The 19,073-nt window shown below is 46.6% G+C and overlaps 1 protein-coding gene across 1 annotated transcript in view; it reads right to left on the bottom strand.

Annotated features, from left to right (window-relative positions):
• Rybp (RING1 and YY1 binding protein) overlaps window positions 1-14,068 on the bottom strand; it is a 70,444-nt gene extending 56,376 nt beyond the window's left edge. Inside the window, exons 1-2 of the mRNA XM_078033588.1 lie at window positions 13,940-14,068; window positions 13,320-13,445 (exon numbers count right to left, since the gene is read on the bottom strand). Of these exons, the coding sequence (XP_077889714.1) occupies window positions 13,320-13,445; window positions 13,940-13,971 (158 nt within the window). The 5' untranslated portion in view covers window positions 13,972-14,068. The remainder of the gene's footprint in view (window positions 1-13,319; window positions 13,446-13,939) is intronic.
• Window positions 14,069-19,073: the final 5,005 nt, after the last annotated feature.

Genomic DNA, 19,073 nt, shown 5'->3' with positions numbered 1-19,073 from the left:
TACTAATACTCATATTAGGTTGAATGGTACGAAATATTGAGATTAAAGTGGGACCATAGTTTTACCATTCTGAAGCTTGCCTTTTCTAATTATTATACTACAAATACTTGCCTCCATCATTACATATTCTTTCTAAACAGTTTAACTTACTTTGAAATAATCAGACTCACAGTTAGTTACAAAAATAATACAGAAAAGTCTCATGTAACCTCCATGCAGTTTCCTCACAATGTGCACCTTCTGGATTATAGTAAAATGTCAAAACCAGGAAACTGACTATGGTATGTGTGTAAATAATTCTCTGCCATTTTATGTGTGCTTTACCATCTCAAGAATAATTTTAGACCCAATAACTTTACAGACTTACAGGATATGAGGATAATTTGACACCTGTGTGCAATGTACAATGAGCAAGTCAGTGTGATTATACTATTTCCATCGCCTCAAATTATGTCATTTCTTTACTAAGAACCTCTGAACTCCTCTCTTACACTTCTCTGGAAATAACAGTGATGAACACCAGTCCCCTACCATGGTGGACCACCAGAGCTCACGCCTCCCGACTTTACTCAGCTACCTGCATCCAACCTCTCAACCGTCCTCACCAACTCAAGCCATTTCTTCACACCTGTATATTCACAAAACTACAACCACAACCAAGACACATATCACGTGAACGCCAGCCTTTTTAACTCATGCCCACCTCTCCCAGTCCCTCCACCAGCCCGGAGCATTGGGAATTCTATCATTTCAAGAATGGCAATGGCACCCTACAAAATCTTTGCGACTGGCTCTTTTCACTCTGCAAAAGACCCCTGAGGTCCATCCATCCAAGTTATACTAATAATCAGTACATGTCCCTCGGTATTGCTCAATAGCATTCCACAGCACAGATGTTCTAGTCACCTACTGAAGAACACCTAGGTCACTTCTAGTTTGGGGCTATGACAAAAAAAAAAAAAAAATTGACCAGATTTTGTGTGAACCCAGGCTTTCACTGCTCTGGGATAAACATCCAGGGGTGTGACCACTTGGGTCACGTGGTAAGTACTGTTTGGTTCTAAGACACTGCCAGACTATTTTCCAGAATGTAAAGCATACTGTTCTACATTCTCATCAGCCATGTATGACAAATCTCCAAACATTTTTTAACAACTGCAAAATATTCTATCATGAATATTCCATATTTTTAACAACTCTGTGCTGATCCTTATTTAGGTAATTTTCAATTTGTTGTTATATACTGAGGAATTTATGTGGTCACACAAATTCCTAGAAATCATTTTTTGTTGGGTCACAGGGTACAAATATTTTACAAGCATTTGATACCAACTGCCATACAGACCTCCAAAAACTTAATCAATTTATGTACCCATTGAAGGTGAGAATGCCCATTTCCAAACCTCACTAAAATTATTTTTTACTCTTTACAATCTGATTGGCCAAAATGTTAATCTTATTTTGTATCTCTCTGAATAATTGGGGAAGTTATATTTTTCTCAACTTTGTATTTTTTTTTCCTAATGGTTACTTGTTCAGATTATTTGCCAGATTTTTACTAGAATGTCAGTTTACTGATTATGAAACCTGGTTCCATCTAGAAACAGGATTTGTTAAAAAATATATTTTATCTGAAATCAAAGTGTTAGTAAAGTAAGGTAACAGTTGACTCTACAATGCAGAAAAGACACCAGGGTAGAACTGATATGGCCCCCCAATTTATATTCCTATACTTTGCACAGAATATTCATTCATTAAGGTATCACCTCCTATGCCAACCTAGGTCAATCATATGGTCCTAAAATGTTGACCACTTAAATAAGTTCACTCTGAAATACCAACACATCATGTTTCCATACAATCAAAACCTTTGCTGGGAATGGTGGCACACACCTGCAATCCCAGCGACTAGGGAGGCTGAGGTAGGAGGATCACAAATACAAAACCAACCCCAGAATCTTAGCAAGGCCCTAAGCAATTCAGTGAGACCTTGTCTCTCTAAATAAAATATAAAAAGGGCTGGGGATGTGGCTCAGTGGTTAAGTTCCCCTGAGTTCAATCCCCAGTACCAAAAAAATAAACAAGTAAATAAACAAACTTCCCTGGAAAAACCGGCTGCTCTTTAGGAGAGCCTAAGGTCATGTAAACCAGTAGTTTCCCAAAGTGCAGAATCAACACTACCTGCAAACTTACTAGAAATGCAAATTCTCAGACCCTACACCAGTAAATTCCAAGGTGACATTCAGCAATGTCTGTTCAACAAGACTCTGAAAAGACAGCAAAAGATACTGGCAAAACTGGATGTTCATATGCAGAAGAATGAACTAGATCCCTCACATTCTGCACAAAAGTCAACTCAAAATGGTCAAAGACCTAAGAATTAGACTAGAAACTTTGCAACTTTGCAACTGCTAGAAGAAACCAGAGGGTCAACTCTAACATAGGCACAGGTATCAACTTCCTCAACAGAACTCCTAAAATTCAGGAATTAATACAATAATTGATAAATGGGATGGCATCAAATTAAAAAGCTTCTGACAGCAAAGAAAATGAGCGAAACAAGGGAGAAAATGTTTGCCAGCTTCTCTTCCAACAGAGAATACTCAGAATATATAAGGAATTCTAAAACTTACCACACCAAGGGAAGAAAAACCCAATCAATAAATGGGCAAATGAATTAAACAGACCTCTCACAAGAAGAAAATACAAATTGCCAACAAAAATATGAAAAAATGTTCAAAGCAATCAGAGAAATGCAAATCAAAACACTGAGATTTCATCTCAGTCTTGTTAGAATGGAGAACACAGAGAATAATACTGGAGAGGATGTGGGCAAAAAGAATACTCAACTGTTAGTGGGACCATAAATTAGTACAACCACTATGAAAATCAGTATAGAGGTTCCTCAAAAGACTATGAATGGAACCACCATATGACCCAGCTACACCGCTCCTCCATATTTAATCCTAAAGAATTAAAGCCATCATACTATTATAGCAATACACGAATATCCATGTTTATAGCAGCACGATTTACAACAACCAAATACAGAACCAGTCTAGGTGTCTGTCAATGGAGGAATGGGTAAAGAAAATTCGGTATTCAGAATGGAGTTTTATTTAGCCATACAGAATGAAATTATGTCATTCACGAGGAAATGGATGGAAAACTAAAAACATTATGTTATGAGAAATAAGCCAAACTCAGAAGGTCAAGCTGTGGATGTTTTTTTGGAGACAATGTGGAAGAGAGGGAGGAAAAAAGGGGGGGGTCCTCCTGAAAACAGAAGAGGACCAATAGAAGAAAGGAGCGGGGAAGAAGGAGGAAGGGAACAGAGAGATGTAGAGAAGGAAACTGCCCAACTGCACATGTACAAACACATAACAACGAAGCCCAAAGCTTTCAGGTGATTGTGGTGCACAGGAAGGTCCCAGAACTAGCACTCTAAACACATCTAAAATGAAAACATTAAATCCGCATACTCAAAATTGTTCTTTAGTGAAGGGTTTGGACAAAATTATTATGCCTTTGAATTAAGAATTTACTATTCAGTTTTCCCCCCAAAATGAAACAATCTTGAAAAAAAATTAATTCCTGCTTTGCTCTCTACAAATAAGAAATCCTAAAATTGTAAAATGTTCACAAACTTCTTCTTCCTTAAAGAATCCAGACTGAACCAGATCAGAAGTCTTCAAATCAGACTTAATTTGTTTCACATCACACATAGCCTGACCCGTCCATTCCCACATGGAATACCTACTGCTTTAGAAACTCAACTGCCATCACTCAGATATTTGTAGTCTCGTGAATAAATAAATTACTCAATAAATAAAAATACTTATCAATGGCAGGATTATGAGTGATGTTTATTTTTTTTTGTTTTGTCCCCATACTTCCTAAAATAAATGTGTTACCTTCATAACCAAAACAAAGGACAAGGAATCATTTACTAAATGTAACTACAAAATAAAATGACCTATGGAACATTACCTTCTTTGAGTTCTAACCAGCCTTCACTGATATTTCTTCTTCCTTTACCCATACAATAAAAATATACAAATAGTTCACAAAGATGCCGGGCTGATACAAGATAAAAGGAATCCAGCTCCCACCCTGGAGGACCTGCGCTCAGCTGTGGTGGGAATGTCCATCCACCTAGCAAGTGTCCCAGCTCCCTCACCCTGAAGACAAGTAAGGTGGTTTGGTCACAGAATCCCCACCTCTAGGCAACAAAGAGTGACCCAGGGACTGGGCGAGTGACAGCAGACCTGATTCTTGTAGTTCTTCCTTTGATTCCCTGAGTCCAAATGGATATGGACCTCCTCATTACTGGCCATGTACACCATAAACTGTCTTGTCTTTTGGCTGAAAGAAGTTGGATTCCTACTTCTTATGACTTTGATCATTCTTGCAGCATTTTTGATATTAAATCAGGTTTAGTTTTGTAAAAGCATGAAAAGGGTAGCTATAAACCCTCGTGTGACATCTCATCTGTTCTTAGAAGAAAGCAGTCACCAGGTTCACTGTAGCCCATGACTAACCACCATGCCCAGTGGAAGACCCAATATGCTGCTGAAACTGGAGGATGCCACTCTTCATTTCTTGTCCCCTCTAAAATCTGCCAAAGTTTCTCTTCGTCTGTATTGCTAGTGCTCTTAAATTGTAGAGAGAAATATTTTGGAAAGTTTTAAGACACTTTTTTTTAAACATATCCCTTCTGCTAGTTTCTCTTCCCAACCACAAGATAATTTAAACAGAGGGAGGAAAGCAGAGGAGATAGTAGCATCAAACTCTCATGATTTCTGAGTAGTACAATGGTACATCTGCATTACCTTTACTCAGAATTCATTTTGGCAACATTTGACTGTTTTTGTCAATTAACTATACGGAAATGAAAATACAGCTAAATAAATGAATGAATTGCACGAGTCAAGACTTCAACTTAACAGAAATAATCCAAATTACTTGACAGATGTCCACAGTGTCCAAGGTCCAACTATCATGCACAAAGGGTCCAGCTATCAAGTGAAGTTATTAGGGCAGAACAAGAGCATAACATTTCCAACACTACTTAGTATGTTTTGTAAACATTTTTAAGTCCCCTTAAGGTGACAGTTTACAAACATACAACTTCAGGGCTGGGGATGTGGCTCAAGTGGTAGCGCGCTCGCCTGGCATGTGTGCAGCCCGGGTTCCATCCTCAGCACCACATACAAACAAAGATGTTGTGTCTGCCGAAAACTAAAAAAAGAATAAATATTAAAATTCTCTCTCTCTCAAAAAAAAATTTTTAAAAAGTTCTTTAAAAAAAAAAATACAACTTCAGTTCCTTAGTACCCGTCAAAATAGGTTTTGTACCACACGATCAATCCCTTGCTTCATTATTACCAACCAGACTTTCCAACGTGATTTCTGGCTACTGACACCACAAACTGGACAACCAGAAATAAGGCTTTTCACAATTAATGTTACTTAGTAAACACACCAATGATCTGAAGTTCAAAAACCCCACTCCAGGAAGTGAGTTAAATGCACAGTCTCCAGCCCCCACATCTGTAATCCTGTTTTAATTTCAAGTACTTGTTTAGAAAACAAAATCAGAAAAACAGGAATACTACCCAGACTTCATAAAGACCACCTGAGCCTAACCCAGTCACATTAAACAAACACACAAAATGACAGCCCTAATATATGATATATAAGAACGTTTAATAGAACTTTGGGGGGATGGGGGGTGAGAGACACAGGGTCTCACTATATTGCCCAAGCAGGGCTCCAATTTGTGAGCTCAATGTGTCCTCCTACCCCAGCCTCCCCAAAAGTTGGGATGGGCGGTACATCCCCCCATAGCATTAGATTTCTTTCTGGAACTCTTTTCTTCCAGTCCTCATTTATTCTGTACAGTATGTATTTACTGAACCCCTACCAAATGCCAGGCATTGTAATAAACATAGGAAAATAAAAACACAAAAGAAAAGTCCTGCCCTCAAGATGAGACAACACAACAGAAGCACACTGAAGATCCCATAAATATAGTTCAAGTGTTATGATAGAGGTATGCATGACTGCAGGGGAAAGAAAGGCTTCCTGAGGCCTGAGAGAGGACAGAGAGACATCTAGTCAGAACACAAGAAGAAAGGAAAAGGCCAGGCGTGGAGGCGCATGCCTGAAATCCCAGGAGCTAGGGAGGCTGAAGCAGGAGGATCTCAAGTTCAAAGCAAGCCTCTGCAAAGGCAAGGCCCTAAGCAACTCAGTGAGACCCCGTCTCTAAATAAAATATAGAATAAGGCTGGGGATGTGGCTCAGTGGTTGAGTGCCCTGAGTTCAATCCAGGAAGGAAGGGAGGGAGGGAGTGCGTGCATGCATTTCAAAAGAAACCACAGAAGAGCATGAAGACATGCAAGTGAGACCCCACAGTCCACACTCAGAACACACCATACTAGGTATGTGGAGGGCAAATGAGGTAGTGGTGGGCTGCTCACAGAAATTCTAAACAAAGACAGAGGATAGGAACCCAATCCCAAAGCTCTTCGTGATACTCAGGATTTGAATTCTATCCTAAAGACAATGAGAACCAGGTCAAAATTTTAACCAGGAACTGGAATGATCTGGTTGGCACTTGAGAAAACACTTTTACATTAATTCAGCTTTTCAACCTGTGGGGCAAGAACTGTCTTTAAGTGGCCCAAGTAAGAAACCCAGGACGCAGTGGCTTTTCTAACCCTATGTACACAGGCGGAGGTAGTGATGGGTGGATGGTAAGTAGTACCTGGGCAAACACGGGAGAAGTAAAAAGTGTGGATGATGTCATCTGAATAGAGTGATGAAGGTACGGGAGAGGAATGGGCAAAGAACTATGTAACTTGTATCTGCCTACGGAACAAATCTGACATGCAAGAATCAGGGAGGCCCAAAGTTTCTCTCTGCCCTCTTTCAAAAAGCACTTACTTTAAAAAAAAAAAAAAAAAAAGCACTGTCTGTCTCTACGTTGGACTCAATTCGCTCCACTCTCATCCAGGGTGCTATCCACCACTGGCCATCTTCTTACACACTAACTTTCCAACAAGTTTGTTAAGTTCCCTGAAAGCAGGAGTTTCCCACTTATTTAACCAATGCCTTAAAACTGAAGTGACTGATGAACATACTACTGATGAGAGGCCATGACTGACTCCCTTTATGACCACTGCAAAGTCTTACACACCAGGCCCCGCTCCTCTCACACTGGGTGCTGTGCTGCCAGGAGGTAGGTTAGTGAAGAGGGCGGGAGGGGCCCCCCACCCCCCCACCCCCGCTACAATGTGTAAACAAGGGTCTGCATGCCAAGAGTGAGCTTTAAGAGATTCTTAGGGATAAAACTGGGAAAATCAGAACTGCACACAACAGATAGGAGTCTTGCAAACACCACTATGACTGAAAGAAGCCAGAACCACACTGTGTATACTCTTTAAGATTCTATTCAAAGAGAATTCAAAAACAAGCAAAGCCTTATCTCCTGTGCTACAAGTCAGGAGAGCAGGGGCAGGTGGCAGAGTACAAGGGCTTCTGGGAATGTTCTCTTTAAGAATCTGATGCAGAATCTGGTCCCAGTTATAAACACACAATCACCTTGTGAAAGAGCAGCAAATCTTTAAACTCACGATACATGCACCTTCAATTCAAACAACTCTTTAAAAAAATAAAAAATAAAACTACGGGGCAGGGGTTCTAGCTCTATGGTAGAGCACTTGCCTCACATGTGAGGCCCTGGATACGATCTCGGCACCACATAAAAATAAACAAATAAAAACAAAGATATTGTGTCCATCTACAACTTTAAAAAAAAAAAATAACTACGGTTGTTTGACAATTTTCTAAATCTTAGAGTTTCTTCACACCTACTGAAGTACACAACCAATGTATGCCATGTAAATAATACATAAATGAATCCGTTCACACCCTCCCAACTCAATGACTAATAGAAACTGGTTAGTCTGAGCCTAGTCTACAGCATGCAACTCACTTTAGTAGGTTCTGCACCAATACTGCAGCTCTACGAAATGAGCTAACCTGCACAGGTAAAACTACACCTTAATTATCCTCAAGCATCAAAATAAAAGTAGCCCATTTCCTAACAGTGAAAATGCATACCTCAACACTGGTCCAAAGGAGGCCTCTGCCTGATCTTCCTCACTCCACAGTTCCTAATCCTACCAATTTCTTCACGGCACTTGTGGCCAGCTGAAGTTATCTCATTTTTCTGTCCACTTGCTTTTCTTCTCTTCCTCTCCACAGTATTTCAAATCCCATGAGGATAGAGATCTTGTCTGTCTTTACACCACTGTATACCCAGAGCCCAGATGGCGGTATGCTCAATAAAAACATGTCAAATGACCACAACTACCCAGGTAATTTACTTTAAGGTCATCAAGTACACACAGGATCAAGTCAGTACCAATAAATCAGTTAAGTCCAATGCAACAGCAAACACAAAATAAATTGTCACTCCACTCTTGGTAAGGTAATCCTTGAAACTGTACCAGCTTTTGTACCAGCTCTGAGGTTGAAAGGTTTGATAAGGTTTGATGATTTGGAAGACAGAGGCAATTTTTCCATGTATTTTATGGAGTATTTCCTGTAAAAGACAAACACAACAAAACCAAGTACCTAAAGTGTAAAGCCACGGTTTGGATCCTTAGGAAGCACTGTTAGCCTGGCCTTCCTCTGTCCCAGTGCAGGTACCTCCTCCTCTTTCGGGGGTTTTCTTTCCTAAAAAGCATCACCAGGTGACACCCTTACAAAGCTTCCAGCAAAAGTCATAACTAAGTTGTGTTTTCCCACAAAAAGTCTGCAACAGTTCATAATCACCTAAGGTGTTTTGAGTTGGCAAGATATCTGCATTTAAGGGGGGAAGATTCCAAAGGTACAAATGCAAAGAATCAGGGAGTCTAGAACAAGAAAAACCACACACAACACTGCTGCTGCCTCTCCCTGCACTCCAATATCCTGAGTACCAGCTTTTTCTAAAGCAAATTATTTATTCCCACACCACAGCACTAGCCAAAGTCATTTCCTCGCTTCTACTTGTCTATAAAGGATCCCCAAACAGTGAACTTTTCAGAGGTGCAGTAGTCAAATGATCAGGAATTAAATAAAGCGTGATTTCAATTCAACATTATAAGAGCAAAGTTCTAAATCTGTGGCAATTAGCCAAAACAAAACTTTTCTAATTTTTCAGGTGAATGCAACGTAAACAGCAGTTGAAAACGAAAATTACAGCCCTACTAGCAAAGAAACACTCATTAATAAGAGCATGGAGCAATGTTTTGGTAATTTTAATTTTAAAGACAACGCTGCACTCACAGTCTTAAGACCACAAAAGCAAAATGCTTCTTCACCAGTCTAGGAAGTGCCTACCAGACACCTGCAAGTGCAACTTAAGAGAACAGTTAGGCAGTTCCCAACATTCAGCTTTGCTTCCCTTCCTCTCTTAAGGCAGCCTCTTCTTTTTGTGTGTCTGTCAAAGCAGGAAGAGAAGCACTACTACAGCGATCACATAGGAAGAGATAGGATTCTCTTCCTACCCACCTGCTACCTCTCTTAACACTGAACCCCCCTCTTTATTTTCCATCCAGCAGCACCACGAAGCAACTCTCTGGCAGCCCCTGACTCCTCCATGCTCCAGGGTCAGAGACTTTCTATCAGAGAATAGGCATAAGGTAACCAGCTTAGGTGATGAAAGGTTCTAAACTACACTGTGGTGATGACATCACAACTCTTTAAAATGACCAAAAAAAAAAAATAATTAATTGCAGCAAAAGCAATGGACGAATGCTATATGTAAATTACACCTTAACAAAAGTTTATGGGTTCGCTGTTGTTGTTTTATACTGGGGATTGAACTCAAGGGTGCTTTACCTCTGAACCACATTCTCAGTTCTTTTATCATGAGGCAGCATCCAGCAAAGTTGCTGAGGTTAGCCTCCAACTTGGTCCCTTCTGCCTCAGCCTACAGAGTTACTGATGATGGGTGTGCATCACCAAGCAGAACCTCAAAAAAGTTTTTAAAACAAATAACAACCAAGGGCTAGAGAGTGGGATAGTGTGCTTGGGAAAGAATTTCATAAAAGAACCAGAGACCCAACACGTAATTAATAATACATCTAAAACATGTATCTCCATTGCCCCTGAGCCTTCCAAGGGGACTATTACAAATTCCTTAGGACCTTAGCATATTCCTTATGACCTTTTTATCTCCCTTTCATTCTGCTCCCCCGAAAAAAAAAGAAAAGAAGCCCTCACTCTGAATCACCTTCATGATTATACCTACAGAATTAAAAACATCTGATGCACATGGCAATAACAGTGTAAAGCTGGCAGGTGATTCTAGAGAAATCAATTCTAGTTGTCCAAAAGAAGTGGGGGGAAGGGAACCATGTGATTGATTCCCCAAGCCAGACTGCTTCAATCCCATTTTTTATTGCCTCTCAGAGTCTTTACAACTTGAATTACAGTCATCTGGATACATGTCTTGCCATCCTTTACACATGTCCCTCTCCTACCCAATGCCTTCAAGAGTATCTTCCACAGCCTAGGAAGAGTGGCAGTATTTTCCTAATCATATTTAGGAACATCAACTCTGTCTTCATAGGGCAAATAGAGTTCTGTTCCCTGCTGGGCTGCCACTAATTCAAAGCTGTTCTCCCGGACTGACTGGTAGATGACAGTGACAATAAAGAAAAGAATGACCAAAAACTTCAAAATAACCATGTAAACTTTTGAGTTTGGCTTAAGTTTCTATTCACCAGTGAGATTCTCAAGTTCTTAGGAGTTTCCTAGTCATTTACTTGACTAGACTGTTAAAATACAGCTAAAACAATTTCTATGTCAGTCAACAAACTGTTCTAAAATCCCTGATTTTTGCCTACTACCCAGTTCCCAAACCGAACAACAGGGCTAGGTTGCAGCTTAGGGGTAGGGCACTTGTCTAGTATGTGCAGGGTCCTGGCTTCAATCCCCCCTAGACTGGAAAAGAAAAAAAAAGTTTTGTACGGCCGTCAATACCAAGTCTGATTAATACCAAACAAGACAGAAAACCTCAAGTTCATATCAAACCTGTGAGGTACCAAAAAAAAAGACCCAAGAAAAAAACAGCGCAGTGGCAAGTATCACAGAGAAATTAACCAAGCTAATGCACAGAAGGACAAGACGAAACCTGTCAAAAACTCACTGTCCACATGACGCCCATCCGTAATTGAGGAAAGCCAAGGTGTTAACTGAATTCTGATTAATGCCTTCTGCAAACATCTAAAACACTAAAATAGTGATAATTAACCAAAGTCAAAGAAATCTCAGTCAAATAAGAGTATCACAACTTGGTGAGAGTTCAAGTTCTCAGACTTGTGAAATGTATGTTCCAATACTACTCAATGACAGACATCAAAAAACTGCCTGAGGATCCATAAAGGTACTACACAAGCAACTTTTCCTGAACTTACTCTGAAATATTTCACAGTAACAAATAAAAAATGAATTTCACTGTCATCATCTGTGGCCCTAAAAAAACCTTATTCTTTAAAGTCAAAACCTTCCACGTGCTTCCAAAAACTTGATGAGTCAGGTTTTTAAAAAACTTTTCTGTAGAAACTGAAATGCATTTCATTATGAGATAATTATTCCCAGCAATAAATCAGATGTAAACTTTTGAGTTTGACTTAAGTTTCTATTCACCAGTGAGATTCTCAAGTTCTTAGGAGTTTCCTAGTCATTTACTTGAACACCATCTACAGTAACACTCAAAGCAAAACCACAATAAAGAGGTTTGGCCTCTGAGGGATTCTACATGTAAAAAACATTACTCATAAATAATATACAATCACTATTGCTTTAAGTAACACATATGTTTCTAAAGTTTCATGCCATCTGATGGAATCCCCTATTTTAGATAGCAAAACAAAATCCATGAAACCACGAATAAAGGTTTTGTTTTTTAATTTTAAGTAAGCCTATGACGAATTTTAAGTAAATCTATGATGATACAAAAAGGTGACATGAACTTACTTTTAGGAAAGCTACTTATGGGGAAATATCTTCCTCAAGTTCTATACTACTTTTATTGAGTGGTTTCATTACTTAAGAGTTAGTGGAAATCACAGAATAGTTCTACCGGTGATTGGACCAAATAACCCCACTTACATGCTTTTAGGCTGTCCAGTATCCTATTTAATCCCAGGTATAAACACAGCAAGGAACCCTCAACAGGACACATTCAAACAAGTACATCCAGTTGGAGCACTACTACACAGACACATTGGAACACCACCAATCAAAAACAGGTAGCTAGTGCAATGAGACTCCTGGCCACCGACTTTAAGATCTAAAGCATACACCAAGAACTCAATGTCTTCCTTTGACACACACCCCAACGTCTGTCCATTAAATGATACCAAGAACAGTTTCACTTCAAACACGACTGAAATTCCAGATAAAAGTTTAAGGATGACCAGAAGACCACAAAATCAGTCTTGACATTTCCTCCCAGTGGATCTAGAGTAGTTCAACTCCGTTAGGTACGGTAGAGTCTACCACCTTCATTTACATGAAAAGGAATTCTTTCAACCAACATTATTTTCATCACAATGAAGCTTAAAACACAAACTTCAAAATAGTCATCCCATTCACTTCACATTTTGCAAAACCCCATCACCACTCTGCATAAGCTAATCAAGCAGGGGAAAGAGGAAAAAAAAAAAAAAAACCTGACAGCTCGGCCTTCCAAAACATGCACTTTCTTTATCATACCCCCAACGTCTATTTTCAAGTGCAAGAAAATAACAGACATTTGCAGCTCCAACAAGAAAAGCACAACCAGCCTTTCTGTACTACCACCATTAAATTTCCCAAAGAGAAGAGAAAATAACTCAAGACAGGCAAATTAAAACCATTCTGCACATGGCAGAAATTTTTTTAAAAAATTTTAAAAAATTTTTAAAAAAAGGTCTCGTGTCCTACAATCCATAGCAAGAGCACTGCTTCCTCTCTTTCCGAGCCAACACCAATAAGCCAAAAGGATACAAGTGTCAAACCCGGCGTCTGTATGAAATAAGACGAAAACCTGGGAAAATTCCTTCCCATAAATCATCCCGCGAACACGAGGCACTGCACCCAACGCCGAAGACACACGACCCCACGCCCGTCGCCCACCCCCAGGGCGCAGGAAAAGCCGCGATCAACAAGTTGGAGCCGGGGCAGAAAAGTACAGCTCGCCGCCCTCCCCCCACCACCCCCCCAAAAAAATTTTTTTAAAGCCCAGTGCCCGACCAAGGGGGCCGGGCGCCGCGTACCTGGTGGAGGTGCCTTTCCGCACGTCGCAGATGCTGCATTTGAAGGCTTCGGCGCTGTTCCTGAAGGTGCACACGCTGCAGTCCCAGAAGCCCTCGTCCGCGGCGGGCTTGGCTTGCCTCTTCGGCCTGCGCGAGCGGGGACAGGGCACAGCAAAACACAGGCGCGCGTGAGCGGCGCGGTGCCGCAGGAATCCGGCGCGGCAAACTTCGCGGCGCCCCCCGCCCACCCCGCGCGGCCGCCGGCCCGGCCGGGGGCCTCGCGCACCCGCGGCCGACCGGAGGCCGCGGCGGGCGGGCGGCGCGTCCGGGGGGCGCGGGGCGGCGCGGCGGGGCGCGGGCCGCCGCCGCCGCCCGCCCGCCCGCCCGCGCCGCCTCCTCCCCACCTGGGCAAATCTCCTTTGTCTGGGAGGAGCGGCGGCGGCGGAGGGCGGCTGAGGAGGAGCCGCCATGGCTGCGGCGCGCACGGCCCCGGCCCGCGCGGAGCGCCGCCGCCGCCGCCGCCCGCCGCCGCCCGCCGGTCTCCATCTTAGCCGCGCCTCCCCGCGCGCGCCGCTCGGGCCTAGTCGCCGCCGGCCCCCGCCGCCCCGGCCTCCCTTCCGCCCGCGGCGCCGAGCAGGTACCTGGTCGGGCTCTTCTTGTCGCCCATGGTCATGGACGGGCTGCGCCCAGCCCCCCCGCCGCCGCCGCCGCCGCCGCCGCCGCCCGCAGGAGAAACGCCGCCCGGGAGTCGTCGCGGACCGGCCCCCCTCCCTCCCCCGCGCCCGCCCGCCCGCCCGCCCTCAGCCGCCGGGGCTCGAGCTCGGCCGCCGCCGCCGCCGCCGCCAGTCTCCGGACGAGACTAGTCCCCGCCAGCGCCGCCTCCGCCGAGTGACTGACGAGGGGCGGGGCCGGCGCCGCGCGTCACGCGCCGGCCGGCCAATGGGAGCGCGGCGGCCGGCGCCGCGGGGGCGGGGGCGGGGCGCGGGGGAGGCGGGGCGTGGCGGACGTGGGCCGGCCGGCGGCGTGCGTGCCCGGGAGCGTGTGCGCGCGGGGGGCGCGCGTGCCTGCCGGGGGCCCGAGCGGCCCGGCGCGGCGGAGCGTGCGAGCCCGGCGGGGCGCACGTGGCCGCGCCCGGGGGCGGGCAACCGGCGGCGGGGCTCTGGCACGGCCGCCCCGCGGGGCAGCCGCCCAGCCCCCGACCCCCCGAGCGGCGCCCGAGAAGTAGTTGTGCGCAGTTTGCGCGCGCCGCGGGGGCTGGCAACAGCCGCGCCGCTCGCAGCGCCTCGAGGCTTGCAGCTCCCCGGCGGCGGGCAGGGCCTCCTCTGGCCCGCGTGCCCGGACGCACTTGTGCTCCTCTGCCACGCGGAGCTCCGGAGCCGCCTCCTCCAAAGTCCCGGCCTCGGGTGGAGACGGCAGCCCCCGAGCCCTCCCGGCCGGGTCGCGGGAGGGAACTCTGCCGAGAGGGTGTGGTGCAACTAATGGCCCAGGCCAGACCCCGGCTGCGGGCCGTCGGCTCCCCCTCCGACTCCCCCAGAGCCTCAATAGGGCGTTTCCCCCGAGAAGTTGCCGTTCCGATCCCGGCGACCACATGCCTGCCTTCCAACCTGGTGCCGCAGCTCCTCGCCTCCAAAATGAGGCTCGTAACCCTCCTCCTACGGAGGTTTCGAAAATTCAGAGACACAATGGGTGGGAAGCGCGCAGAAACGCGCCTGGGCCCTGCCCGTGCACCTCGGGGGGTGGGAACGGGCGCGCCCCTCACTTTGCCCGGCTCCGGATCGCGCCAGCCTGGCCGACGGGACTTGGGAAGGGACGTCTGCCCAGGGGCGCTGGGGAGAGGCTGGGGGCCAGACCCCAGAGGCAGAGGCCGCGCAGGCCGGGCCCAAGCCCCAGGTCGGGGAGACACAGGACCACAGGACGTGCAGGAGGTGGCGGCTGGGTGCGGTGTGGGGGCCAGATAAGACGGGCCTAGGCCCCGTGGACACACAGAGTGGGTGGTTATCAAGACTGGCCTGCGGAGGGTACGCCGCGAGAGGCCAAGAACCCGGGGAGCAGGAAGTCCTAGGATCAGTCCAGGGATCAGAAGAGAGAGAATGAAAGAGGGAGGCAGTGTGACCACGATAAGCTTCATCAGCACGCGATGTCCTCTCCAGGCAGGCACGCCCAGGAGGGCCAGGAGGAGCAGCCTGTTTAACAAGGGTCAGCAACCTCCTGGCCGCCTGCTCAGCGGCCTCCTCAGGAGGAGAGGAGGAAGAGGGAGGCTGGATCCCTTGGGGCAGAGGGGCCACCGAAGCCAAGGAACAGAGCCATGGCCCAGTGCCTGCCGCCCTGGCCTCTGGCGTCTGCCTGGCATGCTCCCAGGACTATGCCCCTGGTGGGAAGGTACTGGGCATGAGGAAATGCCCCCGGTTGCTGGGAGTCAATCCTTCGTGGAAAGGAGAATGACTTTGTTATTATTATTTGTAAAGTAAAATACACAAACCGGATATGGGGCAGGGCAGGCCGGCCATCCCAGCAAGTTGGGAGGCTGAGCCCGGAAGATGGCAGGTTCCAGGAGACTCAGCAACTTAGCAAGACCCTGCCTCAAAAATAAGAAGGACTGGGATGGAGTGTCAGTACCAAAAAAAGAAAAGAAAAAAAAAGTAAAATACACAAATCATTCTGTGGCTTGGTGCGTATTGTGACACCCGTGAATCCACCGTCCAGGGGAAGGTAGAAGCCGTTTTCATCCTCCCCCTGAGCTGCCCACTGTTCCAGCCTCCGCTCCAGAGTGCCGTACCCACAGCCACAGGGAACTGCCCTTGTATCTGGCCGGCACCTCAAGGTGATATCCATCCTGGCTGTCACCTACATCCGCCTTGCGTTCTTCTTTGTTTGCTTAATTAAGTGTGTGGAGTCCCGTTTCAGTTGCACCACGATTTATCTGCCCATAGGACGTTGACTTTTTTCAGTCTCCCCTCCTTTGTCTCTGTTAACTTTCCAGAAAATAAACCGTCTTTCAAAATATAGATACCAAGGGAAAGAGAGGTTCCAGAATACAGAGCTAGTCACCAGGAACTTATCAGGTCCACAGATCACCCTGCGGCCGGAACTGTAGAGGCCCTGATTGGGTTCAGAGGTTGGAGGTGAATGGTCTCCTCCTAGTTTACCTAGTTACGGGGCCGGCCGATGGGACTCTTCTGAGTGTGTGTGCCACCGGAGATAGCAGAGGACACCTACGGCTGCCCAGACGGGAATGTCACGATGAGCCTGGTGGCAAGTTCAGAGACCAACCACATTCCCCAGGTTGTCCCAAGGTGTTGCCATGCACCAGTTGGGAGGGGGGGACAAGTAAGAGGTGACAGCTCCTCTGGGCTCCAATCTTGCCTCTCCTTGTCACCTTTCATTTGCTTTTGGTGGGCTATTTGGTGGAGGGGGCATTCAGGGAATGGAGCTCAGGTGCACTGAACCACACTGAGCCAGATCCCAGCCCTTTTTTATTTTATTGTATTTTATTTTTTTATTTTAGGACAGAAGTCTCCCTAAGTTGCTCAGGGCCTCTCTCATTTTAGGCTGGCCTCAAAACCTGCGACCCTCCTGCCTCAGCCTCCCAAGTTGCCACAGAGGCCAACCAGATGCCAGATGAGGGGATGCAGAGGGAGGGAGGGTAGGGCTGTGTTGGTTCCCTGGAAAAGCGAAGGCTGCCCAGGAGAAGACCAGGCCAGAGCTCTGGGCAGCTAAGGCTCACGGCTGTGGCTGAGGCTCTGGAAGAGGGGCGAGGCTGGAGGGGCAGCCCCGGCTAGGCCCTGTGGCAAGGGAAGGAGCCTGAGTGAGGTGAGAGAGCTGTCCCCTGAGTGCCTGGGAACCACTCAGGACTCACCAAGAGGCACCTCCACCTGGGGCTGCCTGCAGAGCTGGGAGAGGCAGACCCCCGGGGGAACACGGGAGATAGGGGAGGGTCCTTTGAAATGGCTAGGGAGCTGGGCCAGGAGGGGCAGTGTGGGTGGGCCTCCCTCCTTCCTTTGGCTCAGGAGAGAGCCCTGTGCATGCCAGAGGAAGGGTTTGCAGAGTGTCCAGCTCAGCAGCCTCCTGCCTTCAAATGAACATTGCCACCCCCAGGCAGGAGCCCTGCTCACCCACCACGCCCGAGACTCTGTCCTTAGGACAGAAAAGCTAGCCTTTCTTCAGGTATTTCAGGGCTCACCCTGCCGCACCCCTGCTCCTCCAGAGGGTCTGAGCCCTGCACCGTGCACTAGGCTCTCACTAGTTTGCAGCGAAAGGAGGAAAATCGGGAGCGAATAAAGGAATACTTTGACCCAGTAAATCACCTGACAACTGATTCCTGGGAAACAGTATTTTTCATTCTGAGGTTATCTCCTTCCAGTTCACAACATCCTGTCTTTAATGGAGAGGTGGCATTCATCACCGCTGTGGTCTGAATGTGTCCCCCACAATCCATGTGCCTCTCTTAAAATGTCCTCAATCAGCCAAATCGACAGTTGACAGCTGTGCCTTGGTCCCCTCCCCTCACCGACGTCATCCTTGACGTTTCCAGGGGACCAAGATGTCAATGACTTTGAGGGAACTTTCAGAGCCGGTGTGACTGAGGAGAAAACCGGATCTCGGGATGACCAGAGAGGTCACCCACGGAGGGCAGGAGCTGGGGAAGCCAGGCTTTGCACCCTAATTGGTGAGAATTAACGCGCTGCTTTGCGGGAACGCTGCTTCGGTGGTTTAAGAGAGAAAATTGCTTCCTGGAGCATCTCACTTCTAAGTTAGTTGTCCTCCCTAAGGACACACACGGGCTGCCCTGGGTGGACTCTGGAGAGGGACGCTGCAGATTGGAGGGATTCCTAGGGAAGCAAGGAGGCCAGCTTCCGTGACCAGCATGTCAGGGAACCAGTTACAGCGTCACCTGTGCACGTGCTCATCCGGAACGTGCAGTTTTATGGACCTGCCTCTTCCGCAGCAGGAAATATCAATCCAAATTGTCCTGGGCCCCATCGCCCACCATTTGCAAAACTTAAACGACATCATAGACCTAAGTGTTCACCCTTAAAACTTCCAGAAGAAAATATTGAGAGAAAAACCTTCATGGGCTTGGGTAGGCAAAGATTTCTTAGGTGCCAGGCACAGGGGCACACACCTGTCTGTCGTCCCAACAGCTCGGGAGGCTGAGGCAGGAGGATCGCAAGTTCAAAGCCAGCCTCAGGAACTTAGCAAGGATCTAAGCAACTTAGCAAGACCCTGTCTTTAAATAAATAAATAAATAAATAAAAAGGGCTGGGGATGTGGCTCGGTGGTTAAGCACCCCTGGGTTCAATACCCAGTGCCCACCCCCTCCAAAAAAAAAAAAAAAAAGATTTTCTTAAGAATGACACCAAAAAAAATTGATGCATGAAAAAAAAACAAAGTTTAGGCTTCATCCGAACTGAAAACTTCTCTTTGAAAGACAGTGTTAAGAAAATGAAGAGACAAGTCAAAGTCTGTTGTGGGGGGGTGTCAGAATATTTACAGACCACGTACCTTACAGAATCCCCACTCCTAGGGATCCACCAAGAGAAGTGGAAGCATAGGTCCAAAACGTCAGAAGAACTTGAAGTGGACAGGGAGAAGGCAAGCAGCCTCAGGAAACGCAGGCCAAGGTCGTGAACGGACATTTCCCCCCAAAGATAGACGTGTGGCTGGTGACCACATGAAACCAGGCCCGGCGCCCCTGTTGGGTAGGGAGCGCACGCGTACCACCGCGGCGAGGTGGTGTCTCTGCCTGTTGGAATGGCTGAAATCAAAAAACCTGTC

Source organism: Ictidomys tridecemlineatus, chromosome 16, assembly GCF_052094955.1.
Source record: "Ictidomys tridecemlineatus isolate mIctTri1 chromosome 16, mIctTri1.hap1, whole genome shotgun sequence".
In the NCBI taxonomy this organism is placed as follows: domain Eukaryota; kingdom Metazoa; phylum Chordata; class Mammalia; order Rodentia; family Sciuridae; genus Ictidomys; species Ictidomys tridecemlineatus.
The sequence above is the reverse complement of the archived record's forward strand: the minus strand, read 5'-3'. Positions and strand labels throughout refer to the sequence as shown.